Source organism: Desarmillaria tabescens (assembly GCF_030435595.1).
Source record: "Desarmillaria tabescens strain CCBAS 213 chromosome Unknown EV420scaffold_3, whole genome shotgun sequence".
Classification (NCBI taxonomy): Eukaryota; Fungi; Basidiomycota; class Agaricomycetes; order Agaricales; family Physalacriaceae; genus Desarmillaria; species Desarmillaria tabescens.
In genome coordinates, this window is record NW_026848302.1 from 1,320,174 (window position 1) to 1,337,938 (window position 17,765).

Below are 17,765 nucleotides of genomic sequence, written 5' to 3' on the forward strand. Positions count from 1 at the left end.
ATTTGTCTAGAATTTACTTTCGATACTCCGCACTCTCAATGCTCTAGCTTCTATGGAATGACGATGACTTGGCAGGCGACTAGCAGATGTCATTTGACGAAGGAGTTTTTGACCACAGCAAATTGAGACGGCTTTATCATTAAAAGGAATCTCGACTCATGTTGCTATGGTCGAAAGCCCTGATCAGAATTTGATGTGTTATCCACCGTTTTCGTCCGACCAGGAACACTGGGACAGGCTAGGACAGGCTGTCGCCTATTACACGCTCTTTTGGTATTCCATTACGGGATCAAACTCTGTTCCGGCTCCGATTCCAATTCAAGTTACTTCTAACAGCCAGATATCCTCTACTCGCCAGAACAAACCGAAAGACTTGGTACCTTGCACCGTGTCGGATTATTGTGCCACACTCAGTGTGACTGATGACCATAGATGTATCACCATGCAAAGGCGTATGGAGCAGTTTGCTTCACCGTAGTCGCCTCAAATAACTCAGTCAGGACTGCGACCTGAAACTGGATAAGCGGGGGTAAAATTACATTGGTGAGAAAGGCGAAGTAGTCTGTCAGGGAGGAAAGGCACGTATGAGCGAGCGTACGAAACCATTCTTACAAAATCATCTTACATAGGCAGACCGTTCTTCTCTCCGGACCTTCTCCTGGTGAACGACAAGAATGCTTAAATCGCCAGGTCCGTGGAGGGTGTTCCCCACAACAAAGCTGCACCGGCTCTCATCAAACCACCTGCTCTTCCTCCCACAATTCTCTTTCATCTTTGCTCACATCTTCAGTTTTCGCTCGTCCATGTCTACAGCACAAAGCACACGTAATGACATCGTCATGCTCATGCGGAAGAATGACGAGAGGAGAGCGAAAACTTCAACTTCTGCATTGAGCTGAACCGTACCACCAGTATGAACACGGACCAGAGAGTAGCCGGCTTTGTCGTGACAGGCCGCTGTGACAGACGAGTAAGGAACGACGGCGGTGGAGTCGTCTTGGATATGATAGGCACTGTGTAAGATGGGCAAGGGGAATCACCCAACAGCATTTTGATACAAAATATGCCAAGCATAACAAAGGGATCTATTCACACTATCCACTTGTCGATGCACAAATTTTTTTTAGTGTGAATGAGTAGCATGTGGATCGAACTGGACTAAAAAACTACAAAGACATAAGGAATTTAAGTCTATAACATCGTGAATCTAGACAACGAGGTAAGAAAGAAGCTATTCTCGTTTAATTTTCACGCCAAAGGTATTGGATAAAAGGCAGAGATATGATGCAGCAAGTTTGTAGGTGAGCTCACTCCAGCATGCCCCAAGTCAGGAGAGTATCGAACTCCGCGGGGTGATCGGAAGAGGTGCTTGAGGGTGATACGACGGGTACAGGGCGCACACAGGCATGCGACGGATCTAGGCCAATTCATCCTCGATCATTACGCTCGAACACATTGAGAATGCGAAAAGCGAACGATCTATGTAGGGTCTATGCCAAGCCGCCGAAAGTCTACTAATGTATCAGGTCTATTGCAACCAACTGTAGGTACAACGAAAGCAAGGCAACGCTCGCAGTTATTTCGGAGTAGACAATGCATGAGCGCTGAGCATGGAGAGCATGGAAGCATGAGAGTAAACATTTAGCGTTAGCGCTCGCTTGTCGGACGCCCGACATGCCCTTATCTTCTAGACAGGACCTACGCACTGATACACACAAGCCGGCCAGTGCACGCTTCATGATTCGATATCGGAAAGATTCAGAATCGGAACAGGTGGTAGTACTGGCCACGTCAATCCGCAGCCAAACACCAGTTTAAATATAACATTATCGTCTGTAGTCGAGGCGTTTCAATGTAGTCGTGTCTGACAATATATCAGGGTTTGACTCAGAAAAAATAACAGAGAAAAGACGTCCACAAGGACAAGTATGGCATTATCGTTTGGAGACTGTCGGAACTCGTCAAATCTCAAGACAATATCCATCCAGTGAATCTTGTTCCAAGAGCAGCAGACAGTAGAATGATGAGCGCCCCTTCACACGACACGCCAGGGACTTGACGAATAACAAGTGATCGAAAGGATGAGGGATGTAGAAGAGAAAGTCACAATCAGACGTGACCATGAAAGTCGAGTAGGTAGGCAGGCAGGTAAAAAGGCGCGTCTAGCACAACGACGATGGGCTTGCCGCCGCAGAGCACAAAAACAGCTAGACTAATTGGTCGACGAGCGTCCGAACAACAATCATCATCATGGACCCGCCCCGGTCCACGTTTGCTGTTGCTCGGCACTACGAGGCTTTGCGACCCTGTAGTCTTCACAGGTGCATTGTGCAAGTCAATTTTGAACCGGCTTTACATAAACCCGATGAGAGTAGAACGCAGCCACAAAAATAATAGGGGGCACATCAGCGCGAGGTCGGTGGTTATGGGGCAGCATCGAGAGTGGCGTCAAGTAGCTGATGATGAAGGCGGCGGCGCGCGTCGTGGTAGGTGATGGCGAAGGGGTTGAACTTCAACTGACCCGTGGTCATGTGCCAGTTCATCAGATCTCAAACCTGAGACAAGTCACGACTTCCTCTTTGGGACTCACATGGCGGCTCTGCAGGACGAATTTATGCTTCGCTGTTGCCTCTTGAAACAGTTCAATGCTTATTGTTCAATGCGAGCTCACGTGCCAGGACGACATAAAAACGCGACTATCATGCATTTTTGCCCCATCGACCTTTTCTTCCATACAGCCACCAGCCACGATAGATGGGAGTAATAAGCGAACCTCAGAATCTCTGGCGTGGATCGGAAGTCGAACTGCTCCTGCTCTTTGTCGTTATTAGCTTCATCATCTTCTCAATCGCGCGCGGCCGCTGCGCCCACACCCGAGGACCATTTAATAACGACACTGTACCCCTGGCATGTTAATCGTCTTGAATTTTTGTGTTGAACATACTAACTCTGAACCAGCCTCTTAGAAATGATATAAAGAACATCCAAAAAGAGATTGAGAAGCTCGAGGTGGATGAGAGGAAGCTGGCAGAGGAGTACAAGATGGGCATGGATTATGATCCTGTAGACGTGTTTGACGAGACAAAAGCGCGGGCGTTTGCCGAGGCAGAAGGGCGGGTCGAGGAAGGCCCCTATGGCACGAAGCTCCGCGTCCTGGATAACCTCGGCAAACTTAGGCTGGACCTTGCCGACCTCCATCGATTGGCTGGAAACTCTGGTTTCAAAAGCGTAAGTACCTATTGTATATGTCTCGCACTGAAAACTAATTTGGATGTAGCCTCTGCTATTTGCGCAAAGTTTGAACTTTGCATGAGGCCTTCGGCCAAATTTCAGCACGATTCACGAGTATACGGCGGATACGCCTAATAACAGAACTATAATTGCCTTCCAGAGTCGCCTACAAGGTATATTTTATATAATTTTAATACTAATATAATTATTTTAGATCTTTTTGACGCATCCGGGAGCCCTAACAGCCACGGATGATCGATGATCGATGATCCCCCACATCGATATCGGGCTGTAGAGCACAACTTCTGTATGTATAGACGACACTGCATTTACTCTGGGATTCGAAATCGGACCCCATCTGGCAGCGGGTGGGCGTACGGAGCGCAAACCCAACGATAACAACGACAACGACAAACAGCACGACGACGACGAAGAGGGGGGGGATGGGGGACCTTTTAACATGAAGAGGGGACATGCAGAGGACAGGGCCGAGGGGCAGGGAGAGGAGGAGACTGACATGCATACTGGGGAGGGGTACGAGCTGGCGCTGAAGGGCGGGGTGGAGATCGGGTTTCCGACGTCCAACGACGGTGATAGGATCTCTTCCAGAGACTATGACTACCGACGCCCCCGCCGCTGTCACCTTTGCCAAATCCAACATTGGCCTCTACCGCCCGCTTCGACAAGGGAGGACTCAATTCTGAAGTCGGTTTCCCTCCCGGACATCGTCGTCAGCGTCAACATTGACACCACAGGATGACCACCATTAGACCTCTGCTCCATTTTCAACACTGGGAATGTAATGGCGGACCTCATTTTTCCTTACGAGCCCGCCGTGACACTCAATAGCACGGTCGATCCCCACTCGACTCCCCCTCAGCATGTACAGCTACCGCCAGCTCGCTCCTACGACTACATATAATCCAGGGTGGCATGCCACTAACATGACATGCACGCCCGATGTCGCCAGCGATGCTCGCTGCCGTCGACGATACCCGTTTTTCTGCTGTGCATCGTTGCGCAGTCTTGGTTTGCCTGTCGTTCACCTATCCTAACAATCCAGAGACCAACGAACCAGTTGATGCATAGTGCATGCTAGCTCCCGCCTACAATCCCATCAGCTTTTTATATATTCATTTGTATTATAATATATTAAATATCTTAATTCGTGAAGAATTTGCAATTGAACAGAATAGGCGTAGGTCGCTGTGCTGAAATTTATGTTAGGTATCTGTCGTGCTCGCAGCGGCCCACTTTGCTAAGTTGGGACTTTAAGATGCAAATTCGTGTCAGAAATAGGTGAAGCAAATAATACTCATTCAGACCGTGGAATGACCAGATAGATATGCGCAGTGAGTCATTGGCCCTTTACAGTCCCTGGTGGAGTCCACCCTGGGGTCTCTTGTAATCCTCCTTCCTAACTCCTTCCATACAACAAGCGTCCCGATTCTGAATATGCGGCTTCAATAAATATGCGTGGAATAACAAGAGGTAATATCATACCGTGTACCAAAGTCTCTTGTCCCTGTTTTTCCCTATGGCCTTCGGGTACTGTCTGACTGGCTCGAATTTGCTTGAGGGAAAGGTTTTCTCAATGTCCTTATAGGTCGGTAACTTCCCATCCGCGACCGAACTGATCTCTGTGAATTTCTGAAGAAGTACCTCGGTGAAAATCCCATGGTATGCGCTGGTCTTGCCTAGCTCTTCCGTTGCCAACTCGTAGGCTTGACACGCTGCTAAGGTTACGTGGGTTCCCTCCTCAGCTCTCCAATTCCCTTTGGCTATAGACTCGTAGCGAGGTGAACCATCGTCACATTTCAATTTTCCCAGCGTCTTATCGCCAGCTGCAAACATCTCTGCAATTGCCCTGGATACATGCAGAACCTTGACCTGGCGTGCCACTGCGGATGCCGAACTCCCAAGTATTCTAGTCATGCCTCCAGAGTGGCAGCAGTCTAGAATGACGGTAATATGATGTCCCTTAGTGCGACAGATTTCAGAGAGAATAGTACAGAGCTCTCGATCGCTGATGTCAGGGATTCGTTTATCGACGTCGGCTGCGAGTGGGTCCCGGTCCATAGGACACAGAGCCTCAATGGTTCCTGTACTGGCTGGAAACTCCGTATAATAGTCTCCGCAGAGATAATGTGTGCCGTGTCCGGAGAAGTAGATCAGGACATTATCACCGTCCCGTATCTGAGAATTTGTGGAGAGACTGAGAAGAGTATCGACGATGTTGGCACGGGTAGCGTCCCTCTCCCGGAGATTCTTGGACGATGAATCGGTAGCGGTACCGTCAACTCTGCCAAGGAGGAGCTCGATACGATCTGGTGGGACACTCATTTTTTCGATCAAGTGCTGGACAACACTGTCGGCATCGGACACGCAACCACACAGTGATGGATCTTTCGGCGATGCATAGTTGTCAATACCGATGACAACCGCCCAAAATCGATCGCCTTCAATGACGCTCTGGGGCTAAAATGAGAACATTACTCGTTAGTACGGCATCTTGGACATCGCTCAAGCTCACATCGCCATAGTCTGCAGCTGGGATCTTGTCCGTTAGTAGAGGAGGTGAAGTCATGTGGAAGAGGGCTTTCGTAGGTCGATTACGAATGTTCCAACCTTCGACGTCTTTATATTAAAAGAATTCCCACCATGTTACCACCGTGGTCCATTATCTTCGACACCATTGAATTGAGTCTATTCTTGAAAGTAGGCGCGCTTACCAGTCACTACACAGTGTCATTCTTATGACAGCCTGATACCAGTTTTCACGGCATTTCCATCTCCCCGTGATGATGAAGTTTCCATTGCATGTTGAGAATACTCGTACAGCATTTCTTAGTAGGATAGTCAGTTCCACGGAATTGGCGATAACAAAGGCGAGTCACGTATTGCGTCCTGTTGCATGTTATAATTAGTCCCAATCACATTTTCATCCCGAGCATTCAACAGCTGTATAGCGCTTAGCAAAGATTCGAAATCCTATTCGCTAAAACTCCTGGAAAGCAGATATCTCTGGTGAAGAAAAACTGGCAAAACGTACACGGATAACAGACAAAACTCTGTTTAAGCATCTTGAGCTTAGCAGCAGCTTAACCATGATCAAAGGAAATCCCCCACCGTACTTTGCTCCAGAGGGGTAAAATTTAACCCGTACACTGGTTCTCATCACATTTGGACATATGCAAACCAGTTCAGCAACCAGGAAAGAGAAGATTCTCGGTACCCACAGTTCCTGTGTCTCCGAGTCAGCCTCCTTTGCCTCCGGGACCTGTATAGCAATACCGCATCAGTATATGCCTCTCAACGACCAATACTTGTTAAGCGCTCGATCAGTAACTGGAGGAGTGGGGCACAACATCACCATGGGAAAATCGAAGATCGGGTGCTCTCGCCTCTTGTCGTGATGTGAACGATATCGGTGTTGTCTTGAGCTTTGACTATCATCTTACCTTACAATCCAGATTATCATTACACCCAGTTTCTAACTCAAGTCGGGACGTAGATCACTTTACGCGGGCGGGTAAACACAACGCAAACTGTCAATGGAAAGAAGAGCAGTCCAAGCGGCCGACATACTTCCATTGGCAGAGAAAAAAAACGGAATATTTTGCCGACGCTTATATCGCCACCAGGAAGCGTATATGTAGAATTATAAGGCCCCGGCTGGAAAATGCAACATTCTTCAAGGCCGAGGAATCAGTTGCCTAAGCTTGCCTGGTACTTTAGGTCGTCCTATTGAGTCATACCTCATCGTCAAGCGCCTGTGATTGCGGACTAATCAGAAACGGCCCATCAATTGCAAGCTGCTTACCTTCCGCCGACTTGTCCACAGGGGTGGTGATTGTCAATTCTATACTGGAGAAGAAGTACACGTAGCATAATTGAATTATTATCGTTCATGCGTACTCGCTCTAGATGATGTATAGAGATGTCTTTGAAATACATGTAAATGTTCACGATAGATCTATGTACTTACGGACAGACCTGGGTATCATACTTCTGCCTCAGATTTCACAATATTTGCGAATCGCGCTTCAAACAAAGAAACAAAAGCATCGACGAAAGTATCTTCTGTAGCATCTCGTCCTCCGGTAACAATGATAGTCAGGCTTCCAGACGGAGGTCCCACTACGTTAAGTTTGAGAGCAGACCCAACGTACGAATCGCACTGGGCGAACCACATGTCGTCGATAGACCACGCATTATTCACCACGCGTGACGATTCGCCCGACGTTGGAAACTTCCAGCCCTTGTTCTCTCTTAGCATCAAACTTCCCGGTGAAAGTAAGGTACAAAGCGACCGAACAGATATTTCAGCATGCCGACTGGCAGGTGGTGACGCGGTCTTCTGTTCATGAAGAGTAGAAGCATATGTAGAGGCCAAACGCCATGAAAATTCAGGCTGGAATGCGGGATAAGTGTGATGGGTCGACACATGCTCGCACATATCCTCTTCGGAAGTACCCGATAGGCTACGCAGTGAAATGGGGATGGACGCCGCTATCGTTTTGTATTTTGCAGAAGGCTCCATGTCTCGGATGGTTTGGGAAAGTACTGAGATGGCAAGGGCATATAAGGTAGAGGTGACAGTAGCCTTGTGAGAGCGACACTCCTCGTGGAAACGTGCCACATCTAAAGCGGAGAACTGCATGATTCTAACGCGAGTGGCGGTGTGGGGAGTATGTCCAACAGGATTCCCGGTCCAAGCAGTAGCACGTGGGGTCCAAGACGTTGGTAATAGAAGATTGAGTATTTCCCGAATAATATTTGAGAGTGGAGGGGAAACGTTCACGACGCTTTCGATGCTGGGTGAGAACTTGGCAGTGAGGGGAACTTCGACGACGCTGTCAATGTCCTGAGGCTGGGTCTGCTGAAGGGATTTGAGAAGGGTTCGGTGGAACGCAACCCCGCTTAAACCATCACCGATGCAATGGTGCCAAGCCAACACCACAATCTTCTCCTCCAGAATTACCAAACGCCAGAGTGGCGTTTCGGATGTCGTATCGAATGGCTTCAAGAACTGGGCCTCCAATACCTCGTCAATGGTAGTACCATGTACATATTCCACAACTTCAACGAGGTTGACGCTGCGTAGCCGAGAAAATACTGGCTGAATAGCATCTCGATCCACAATATGAACTCCCAGAGCACCATGCGTCTGGACAAGTAGGCGTAGCGCTGGAAACAGCACCTGCTTAGACAGCGAAACGCCTCCAGCATGACTGTACTGGGCTGCAGAAATGACGCATGAATCTAGCTGCAAGGTTGCCCGGGTGATATGGTATTGCTCGAATGCACCTAAGAATGTTTGAGAATAAATAGCTAGTCACTTGATGGATAGGAATAACATACCTGCATTACGAATGCGCCTCTCAACGTCGATGGTCATTATGGTTGGAATCAAGGAGGACATCCGCGCAGCCTTGACAGACCAATTTGGAAATCTGAACCTGATCCGTGCCCCTGATTATACAGTTTTGCCAGGGTGGTCTCCCGATGGTGGACAGGTTGGGTAGAGTGAAGACTTAGAAGAATTAGGCCAAAAGCGCCCAACGCATTTCTTTTCAGCAACAAGCATCCAGTTCTAATCGCCCAACAGCACGAAGAGATGGCGTAGGGAACGGATTGTAAATCGTTCAAGCGCTTTACATTAATCAGAACACACTGAAAGTAACATGCAATGCTAGCAGGGGATAGATAAGCTTGTTCTTCAATAATAGCATAAGCGAGCCGAAGAGGTTACATGAAGAACCTGGTGAGCTCCTTCTGTCAAAGAACTGGCAGCGATTGATGCCGAAAATATGGCTACGATACGTGTGGATAGAGCAGAAGAAAGCTTCCGGGCGCGAGAACTGGGATGAGAACAAAAAAAAACATCACGAACGTGGCGAGAAGCATATAATCGGTTACCCTGACATGAAAGGCCAGCACCATCGTGAGTCTCGTCCTGAGTACAGGCTGCTACTGTAGAAAACCCCCAGTAGAATGTCTTGCTGGTCGTCGTAGCCATCGTGGATGACGAAGGGGAATGCCAAGTGAGATCGTTTATATAAGCCGGTACTGCGGACGCGATGACATCGACCGGTCCGTTCAAGGCAATGACTTGCTCGCTCAGCTAGTAGCACCCTTGGAACGATTCAATGCAGAGTCGACCAGACAGGCCTCTCATCGTGAAATGCACCTTTGACAGATGGAACAAGAGGATTACCTTTGCATCCTCTAGGAACTGCACCTACATTCTCCTCCGGCACAAGGTGCGTATACAGCACAACCTGTCTTATACAGCACCGTCATTCACCTTTCTCTCACAGGTAGAGCAATGCTTCTCCTTGTCGGCTTCGACGTATGCTATCACCTACAAGGACGACGACGGCGAAATCACCGATATCAGAAACGAAACTGACCTGACGGAGGCTATCCAATACTTCCAAGCAGGCAATGACGACCCTCCTCTATCCTCAGCGGCATCCATTCTGTCCGGTCGCAGTTTCGGAAGTCGCAAGATCACCCTTCGCGTCCATATCACCGTCGACTACGATGGCCCCAGTCTCTCCGATACGTCCTCTGTAATCAGCCTGGATGAATACAGAGGTCGCAACGGCAGCGAGTTTTCCTTCTCCTTGGGCGCCCCTTCCGTAGAACTTGATGACGATTCCGTCACCGTCAGCTCCAAGGATACCGGCGCCATGTCCAGAGCAGAATCCTCCCGCAGCGCTGGCTTGAGACCTCCCGACCGTGCCTCACAATTGTCTGGCGAGTCCTCGTTTAGCATGGTATCGCGCGGTACCAATGGACGTTCTCGAAGTCCTGGCCTTCAAACAGCTCGTGGTGGCGGGGATCCTTTCTTGGACGACTATCGACAGTCTGTCGAGAGCCGCTTTCCGGAAGACCCGTCTGCCGTGTTTGAACGTCTAAAGATGGAAGGAGGCCATCGTTGATGACTCTTCAAGCATAAATCATGATTCCCTTGCCCATAATCGTGGGGCGGAGTGGCTCCGGGATCAGAATGAGCGCACGATTCGCGCTACGCTTGGTATGCTGCCAGAACCATCTGAAGTTGACACATGTTCTCTTGTAGAGCAAGAGTGAATCATTGGGCGGTGATTTAGCGCTCCAAGGTGGATAATCGAGGCAAATATTACTACTCATATACGGCCTGCGGGATCTTCAAGTGCTTCCCAAACTCACGACGATATCACTTACGACATCGATCCTAGTATCGATACTGCTTCCAAGATGGAGAAACCACGGACCTACGTCCCGACATCTCAACTGGCTAGCTGCTCAACAGGTCATCCCAGAAGAGAAGCCATCTCGCAGCCATTCTAACCCGTCCACCATAGATGCTATTCCTCGCGAACTCCTTGAATCTCTTCCCCTCTCAAGTCCCGAAGTCCTGACGAGCTGTTCCGAATGCGGAGTGCTCCTGGATTCAATCCGTTACGTTTGCTCCATGTGCGGAGAAAAAGATCCTATTGCAGTATCCGGTCAGACGAATGGTAAAGGGAAAGACAGGGATCCCTTTGATGACGAATTATTGTCCTATCCCCCTCAGGCCCACCGCCATCTCCAACCACCATCCCAAAATCTTTCAAGTTCATCGCTAACATATGTTGGAAGTTACGAATCCCTCGCCAATCCTCACCACCGCTATAAACCTCTCCCGTCTGTGCCTAACCTGGGTTCTACTTCACAAGTATACTTGGATGGTGGGATATACTCGCAGTCGCCCAGCAAAGGATACGAGCTATGCTCTGGGTGTATTGAGTCTGCCGGCTTGATGCACGCCATAGAAGCCGGAGGTGTCGCTTCTGGGTCGTCGCCTACAGCATCCAATAAAGCATCATCGTCCCCGGAGGGTGCTTCCGAATGGCGCCGCCTGGCTCCGAAAGAGAAAGGTAAACTCAGACACGCATATCACGAGAAGATTTGGAGCTACGAAGGTTGGAAGGACGTTGGTATGTGCCTGGCTTATGGCATCAAACCCGCACTTGACTGAACAAATTTTCACACTATAGAACAAGACGCTGCGGACACAATTACATGTTCGGCTTGTGGCACAGTTACACCTGTTGGTCTTGGGAAGTGTTTCAAGTGCGCGTCGTGTAAGAAACACTACTTGTGCCGGGGATGTTACAGGTGAGTCATTGCATTGTTCAGACCATGAATTTGACGCTGACGGGTGTGTACAGCCAAGTTCATGAACGACACCCACAACACGCATTTTATGTCGTACCAGATAAAGACCCGCGATCACTCGGTGAACCTGATTATTTCCCAAATGCACCCTCGGATCCTAGCGACGAAGAATGTGAGATGCCGTTGACATATTTTATAAGCTCAATTGGACTGACTTCGTTTAGTCATGAAGCATCCCGGTGTGAAATGCGCAGCAGTGAGTTGAGATGACATGTGTGCGTCGTTACCCTTACTGACGGCATCCATCTTCTAGCTGTCTTCTAGACATTGTCGGTGCCCGGTTTCACTGTGCCATCTGCGATTCCATTGACATATGCTCCAATTGCGAGTCGGCTGGACTACCGGGGAATCTGGACTCTGCTGACGGTGGCCATAATTCGTCCCATATTCTGATCAAGGTAAGTAGTCTGCTGGGATGCATGCGCCGCGCAGCTGACACTTCTTAGATCCCATTTCCCTTGGAGACGAACGAGGTGAACTACGAATCGCGTCGAGTCTTGTAATCTCCTGACTGTATTTGGCGTAGGTACAAACAGCAAGCCGGAGAGCTATACATCTGTGGACGGGGAGGGACGCACAGCATGCAATACACGCAGGTTCTCCTTCAAAGGCTAGCTCAGTCGTGTCGGGCTATAGCAGGACGGTGGTGGGTACATCACACGCCAATGAAAGCGAACATGACCATCTGTGCAACGGATGTGCACGGGTGCGTATCGTGTTCCTCCTTTTTTTCCCTTTCCACTGATTAAGCGGATGGTCAACAATAGCCGATCGTAGGTGTGCGATATCAATGTGCCAATTGTCCCTCAAAACCAAGGTCGTACAATCTGGTAAGTCAGTCATTTGTTCATCTCTTATTTTAGTGACATAGGTTATACGCAGTGCGCTCGATGCGAGGAAAGGTCTTATCGATTACACGACCCTCACCATGTATTCTTCAAATTACCTCGACCCGTTGACTATCCCATAGAGTCTCAGTTCCCTTTGATACCCAAACTGTGAGAGCTTTTTCTTTTCTACTCATCCATTGGCTGATGTTGGTGCAGATACAAGGTGCCGGCGGGTCCGCCGCCAGATGCAACAGTATTATTTGTAGACCCGAAAGGTAAATGATTTGAACGTCTCTTTTGGATCAGTTCTCATGAGTATACCATCAAGCATACCTAAGGGACGTATACAATAGCGCTGCTGTATGTGACAACTGTATGTCCCGTATACGGGGCGTATGGTTCAGGTGTGCGTATTGTGGTAAAGACTTGTGTGATGCCTGTGAGCCTGTGGACGTGCACAATGACAAGCACGTCTTCCTCGTGTTCAAATCTTTGGTAGACATGCAAGCCGTCAAGTGAGTATCATGTGTCTTGACACATGCAGCGTGGTTCTCAACCTCTTCTCCAGAATATTCACAGATATTGAACATCCAACCCGCAGTCCACCTATCATTCCACACCCGGTGTATCGTTGATCGACGTTAGCTTCCAGTTTTGCGATGGTATGACTCTCAAGTCGATATTTCCACAGTCTAATGTACAGACATGCAATGTAGTTTATACAGCAACAGAGGATCAACCCTTTTTGAAACCTAGAGAGGCCATGAGGCATTATAACACTTTCGAGAGAAAAGGACTGACCCAAACGACGACGCTCATAGAACAGATCGGTCCTACTAGCACCAAGGTTGACAATCTTGGGACACCCGTCACGATCCTTCTCTAGCCGTGTGCACTCGGCACAATAGTATGCATCAGAAATACCTGCCGGTGAGGATAAATAGACCAAAAAATTACCGCAAAATGAAGAACTCACCCGGAGAGCCGCAGATTATGCATCTTCCACCATACGTCCCAAAATTACACTCGTCGCAGATCCGTACCAGAGTTTCAGGGCGCACGTACGAGTCACAGACTGGACTGTAAGGGCATGAAGATATGTAGAAAACGACACGGGATGCTACGTACCACTTGCCATCACATTTCTCACATAGACGTCCGATAGCTTGGTCCTCTATGAGTTTAGGATATCGCGGCACAAATAAGTTTCCTCACCTATACCGGGCTGCCGTCGGCACATAATCAAATCTGTATGGCACAGTGTCAATGTCGTTTCATCAGAGTGGGAAACCTACGACGTACCGGGGTGATGCTTCGACATGGTTGGAAGAGAGCAGGTAATCCAAATTTGGATCGAGGTTCGCACTTACCAAGCCTTTCACTTTGGCTCTGTTTGCTAATTGCTGCCAGTTGCTGCGGCCTTCAAGGACTAATCTTTCGTTTCTTCCAAATAAAGTTGATTCTGCCTTCTATTATATGTAGTGTCCATGTGCGTTTCTGCATCCACCTGTTTACCGCGAATTTTTTGGTAGTGCGTTGCATTCTTGTAGATGCAAACTACTTATATAAGTTACTCTGTGTAAGTAGACGGAACTTGGAAGTGCGAAGCTCCAAAAACCTCAGTCAAATTTCCCTGGAATATTATAGAAGGAGCAGTGTCTACATCAAAATGCATACAAGTCAAGTAAAATATAAATATGGAATAAAGTAACCACATAAGGAGAGACGGAGAGCCATGGATGACGTGTGAGTAAGGAAAATGAATGGGTATGATTCAGAGTGCTGCAATCTGCGGGATGATAGTGCCGACTAGTGATGTGACTACTAACCGTTACATCTCCACCCGGACCACACTTTGTATGCTCAAATTCCAGGAAGATGTGCAAGGTGAACGTTACTTGTTTCCGAAGGCCTTGGCTCTCTTCAGAAGCGCTATCCAGGCGCGCAAAATATCCTACCAGAATTTTAATACATTTCAAGTCCAAACGGGAAACAAAACTCACCGCCTGACTACCAAAAATGATCACACCAAAGTTGGGCACTGGAGAGCTCAAGAACGTCAAGGTCTGGAAGCGATTAAGTTACAACCATCCTACCCAGCGCCAAAATGATGTCAAATTCAGGTCCTGGGCTCCAGGTAATGATATACACTGCGCTGACTCTGATAACGTTCACATCAGCTTAATTGCTTGGATTCATTAAAGCAAATGACACTTACACAAAAGCCAGAAAACAAATGAGTGCAAAGAGCATTACTCGGATAGCCGTCGTTACATATAACGTGTCATGTCCGAGTCTTCTGCGATTCCTATACAGTCGTACGGTCACACGTACTGTGGAATGGCCATCAGCTCCGTGAAGGATCTTTTTAAGCATGTCCAAAAATACTTGAAACCGTGATAACACCCATAACCGCCAGGGCAACAACTAGTGCAGATGCTTTGGATCTGTACCAGAATTTGAGGACGATGACTAGAATTCTGCAGCATATGGATCATACGGAATGCGAGAAGTGAAATCACAATAGTTCGATGCCTTCCTGACCAGCGAGGGCTGCCTGATACCAGACTATAAAGAAGACGGGAATAATAAATACACTGAACATGATTTGGAACGTACAACCAGAACTCCGATAAAAAATCCGAGCCAGATCAGATAAGGACCCAAAACGAGCTTAGAATTGTTCAATGAGCCAAGAGCAATGAAGAGAAAGAAATCGGCCACCAAGCTCACCCAGAAGGACTCTCCGCCTAATGATGCATTGTCAAGAGTAGATTTGACATGGGTATACATCTATAATATTTGAATATTTTGGTACACTTTCTTGCCGTAGAAAGATAACTGACATAGAAAGCTAGGGAAAACGTTGTACCCCCTGTTCTACAATAATATCAGTGGGATTATCAGTAATCGCAGGGTGATGGAAACTCACAGCACAGGTGCCCCATAAATTAAAGCCGCCTGGACGACGCAAAGCTCGAATGGTGGTGCATGTTTCGACCCATTACCCGTGAAGACCAGGAGCGTGTATGAAATACAGGATATTATCCAGGAAACACAGAAGTTCAACCATGTGAAATGCCGCTGAACATGGCGGGATAGGACGGCTGTCAGTACAACGAGGAGGAATCCCGCTGCTGCTGAGATCTGAAGCACGTCAGAAACGTGGGCAGCTACTGTGTTGTTGATGCCTTTAAAACGTAAGAAGGCAGCCATGAGTATGTTCTAGTTATTGTGGCTATGCGACTTACGGCGTTCCATGCTGCGTTGATGAACGAATCGAACCGGAAGCTCGCAAGGAAGAGAAAGGCCGACAACAGGATGTGCAGCTCGAGTTCATTAAGTACAGAAACAAGCGCCTAGTGATGATGAGAAGATGAAGATGATTCAATGTAGCCTCTTGCAGACGATGTCGGGCCGCATAGAATAATCGATTGTAAACTCATCTCTGTTCGTTGAAATAATCAATTACGATCTTCTGGCCTCTATGGCGAAAGATGGACATAATTGGATGTGCCTCACGAAGCATGCTCCACGAAGCCTGAGAATGATTCAGACATAAATGCGACGTTATACTCGAGGAAAGCGAGCTCGCACCTGTACTGTAGCAAATGGATCAGAGAATTTGAAAGACAGTCAAACATACAGCTGAAGTTCAAACCATAGATAGATAGATAACGACTCGGAAGATCATGAGACTGTTGCGTCGAACTTGGTTATGACTCAATACCTGTTCAGTCGCAGACAAGTTGATTCCTAGTCGGAGGATGGCATCCCGGACAAGGGGGTCCTAATAATGAATTAAAAGACAGTGGGTCGATTAAATAATTTCGTGCACCGACGATGGACCTATCTACCTTCACGTGACATTTATGATGTCATTATGCTAAATTTGGGTATCTTTCGACTCAATTCGGTGAATATTTTGCCTGAAATAGCCGTGATATTAATATTGAAAGTGTTTTGAACATAATCTGTACGCTATCAAGTCTAAATCATGGCTGTGCTCTAATGGGATGTCGTAATGTCACCATGTCCAGTCAGCAGGGCCACTTTGCAATGGCATTGACTGAGTGTTGGTATCGCTAGGTATGATGCCCTAAGGTAAGTAGCACACTCAGTAGCATATATTGTATCATGTATGCTCTAAAATTTACCCTTGAAGTCCATTTTTAGACCCCCAAAATGGTGGTCAACTTTTTTTTTTCGTGACCTCCGGCTGGACCTACCTACCTACCCGGTGTGCCGGGCCGGAATTCCAGTACCCCCTTGATCCCGGATTGACGTTACATAGCTACAAATTCCATAGATATAAAATGGCTTGTCAGGCTAGGATTGACACATCTTGATACCAAGTTCTGATTCACCGGGCACGCCGGAGGCCGAGCTTGCGTTCGGCGTGTGAGATGAGATGAGATAATACACCACGTGATAGCTCGTGGTTAACTTCGTTCCTGAATTTTTTAAACTCGACTTTTACTACCCGTAATCTAAGTTTAATTACAGTACAAAGACGCGGCGGCGCACGCGTTAGGCGAGGCCGGTCACTAGGTGCGGTAAGGTTGTATTAGAGCTTTGTATGTGTAGGTTTCCCGTGGCTTTGTGTGCGTATCTGAATGATAGTGGGGGGAAGGTTGCGACGGCGACTTGCGCCGTCGTTGTGGTTCGAAGTTCCTGAGGTTTCTTATTGTCGTGGAGGCCAATTGAGGCAGACACGGACCTCTCTTCCTCTAGGCCCATTATTATCCTCCGATCGGCGCATTTTCTTCCGAGATTGGAACTGGAATACAATTTTCTAAGTTGCGGTCAAGATTGAAGACGTTACTAATACGCCAATCATGCTGTACATTGGCAGACTCGTAAGTAATTTTAGTAACATGTTAATTCTCTTTCTTCAAGGTAACCAGAGAATAAGCACCGAAGGGATGCGGAGAGCTACCCAAAAGAGGAAGAGTCAATGAGCAGGTGCAGAAGCAAGTTCTGGTATTCAACAAATTGTTGGACCTGGTATACTATGCATATATGAAGTCTGGTGCTCATCACCAAAAAAGAGTGATGGGATCGGTGCAATTTTCGTCGAGCATAATATACATTCGCCCGTAGAAGAAAGAAATCTCTGCTGGTTGAGGATCCAGGCGAAATTCCGGGCCGGCAGTTTGCGTGATTGCGACTTTGTTCCAAAACCGATGTAAACACGTTTTGCAGCCTCTCCCTGCATATCCCCTTCCATGGTGGGTGAAATTTGCTTTTGGTATGGTAAATCATTCGATCATTCCAGAACTGCAGGAAACCCTTGCTAGCAATGATGCGACGCGTTCATTTGCTTCAAACGATGATGCTGAAGTAGGCACTCAGGCTCGATGCGCTCCGTGACATGGAGACATCATTCCTGTCAACTACTTGAACCCAAGTTGCTATCTGCGCCCCCTCACGAAAGCAGACCACCTTTGCTATCCTCGAACCATTTCCTGACGCGTGTACTAGTTTTCTCAA

At 47.9% G+C, this 17,765-nt stretch overlaps 6 protein-coding genes across 6 annotated transcripts; 2 read left to right on the forward strand and 4 right to left on the reverse strand.

Annotated features, from left to right (window-relative positions):
• Positions 1-2,577: 2,577 nt before the first annotated feature.
• EV420DRAFT_669722 (uncharacterized protein) lies at positions 2,578-3,391 on the forward strand. The gene is made up of 3 exons (XM_060483003.1): positions 2,578-2,898; positions 2,959-3,228; positions 3,278-3,391. The coding sequence occupies exons 1-3, from the start codon at positions 2,755-2,757 to the stop codon at positions 3,311-3,313; spliced, it is 450 nt and encodes a 149-aa protein (XP_060337746.1). The 5' UTR covers positions 2,578-2,754; the 3' UTR covers positions 3,314-3,391.
• A 1,208-nt stretch (positions 3,392-4,599) lies between these two features.
• EV420DRAFT_1474530 (caspase domain-containing protein) lies at positions 4,600-5,818 on the reverse strand (the record flags this gene model as incomplete). Its single annotated transcript, XM_060469212.1, has 3 exons — positions 4,600-4,680; positions 4,735-5,709; positions 5,765-5,818. 3 exons carry the CDS (start codon positions 5,816-5,818, stop codon positions 4,600-4,602), a joined length of 1,110 nt encoding a protein of 369 aa, XP_060337747.1.
• Positions 5,819-7,234: 1,416 nt separating this feature from the next.
• On the reverse strand, positions 7,235-8,632 carry EV420DRAFT_1474531 (alcohol acetyltransferase-domain-containing protein; the record flags this gene model as incomplete). Its single annotated transcript, XM_060469213.1, has 2 exons — positions 7,235-8,541; positions 8,596-8,632. The coding sequence occupies 2 exons, from the start codon at positions 8,630-8,632 to the stop codon at positions 7,235-7,237; spliced, it is 1,344 nt and encodes a 447-aa protein (XP_060337748.1).
• A 751-nt stretch (positions 8,633-9,383) lies between these two features.
• EV420DRAFT_1626509 (uncharacterized protein) lies at positions 9,384-12,935 on the forward strand (the record flags this gene model as incomplete). The annotated part of the gene is made up of 17 exons (XM_060476011.1): positions 9,384-9,497; positions 9,555-10,144; positions 10,194-10,328; positions 10,416-10,500; positions 10,535-10,939; positions 10,970-11,201; positions 11,262-11,382; positions 11,436-11,554; positions 11,607-11,642; positions 11,707-11,840; positions 11,889-11,915; positions 11,969-12,148; positions 12,210-12,272; positions 12,325-12,440; positions 12,489-12,547; positions 12,601-12,787; positions 12,841-12,935. 17 exons carry the CDS (start codon positions 9,384-9,386, stop codon positions 12,905-12,907), a joined length of 2,670 nt encoding a protein of 889 aa, XP_060337749.1. The 3' UTR covers positions 12,908-12,935.
• A 1-nt stretch (position 12,936) lies between these two features.
• EV420DRAFT_1326026 (PHF5-like protein) lies at positions 12,937-13,600 on the reverse strand. The gene is made up of 6 exons (XM_060468746.1): positions 13,575-13,600; positions 13,488-13,520; positions 13,401-13,437; positions 13,249-13,352; positions 13,076-13,196; positions 12,937-13,026 (listed from the first exon to the last, which is right to left on the reverse strand). Exons 1-6 carry the CDS (start codon positions 13,591-13,593, stop codon positions 13,008-13,010), a joined length of 333 nt encoding a protein of 110 aa, XP_060337750.1. The 5' UTR covers positions 13,594-13,600; the 3' UTR covers positions 12,937-13,007.
• Positions 13,601-13,845: 245 nt separating this feature from the next.
• Positions 13,846-15,488, reverse strand: EV420DRAFT_1700105 (uncharacterized protein; the record flags this gene model as incomplete). The annotated part of the gene is made up of 9 exons (XM_060479483.1): positions 13,846-14,226; positions 14,276-14,313; positions 14,369-14,433; positions 14,491-14,605; positions 14,661-14,719; positions 14,773-14,840; positions 14,892-15,065; positions 15,119-15,152; positions 15,205-15,488. 9 exons carry the CDS (start codon positions 15,486-15,488, stop codon positions 14,167-14,169), a joined length of 897 nt encoding a protein of 298 aa, XP_060337751.1. The 3' UTR covers positions 13,846-14,166.
• Positions 15,489-17,765: the final 2,277 nt, after the last annotated feature.

Bases quoted from the DNA above. Each gene is read 5' to 3' on its own strand.
- EV420DRAFT_1326026 (XM_060468746.1), bottom strand. The intron at 13,438-13,487 runs GTGAGGAAACTT...TAGAGGACCAAG, and splicing joins CCGACGGCAGCCCGGTATAG to CTATCGGACGTCTATGTGAG. The intron at 13,197-13,248 runs GTGAGTTCTTCA...CCTCACCGGCAG, and splicing joins CATAATCTGCGGCTCTCCGG to GTATTTCTGATGCATACTAT.
- EV420DRAFT_669722 (XM_060483003.1), top strand. From the start codon at position 2,755: ATGGGAGTAATAAGCGAACCTCAGAATCTCTGGCGTGGATCGGAAGTC. The intron at 2,899-2,958 runs GTACCCCTGGCA...ACTCTGAACCAG, and splicing joins GACCATTTAATAACGACACT to CCTCTTAGAAATGATATAAA. The intron at 3,229-3,277 runs GTAAGTACCTAT...ATTTGGATGTAG, and splicing joins GAAACTCTGGTTTCAAAAGC to CCTCTGCTATTTGCGCAAAG.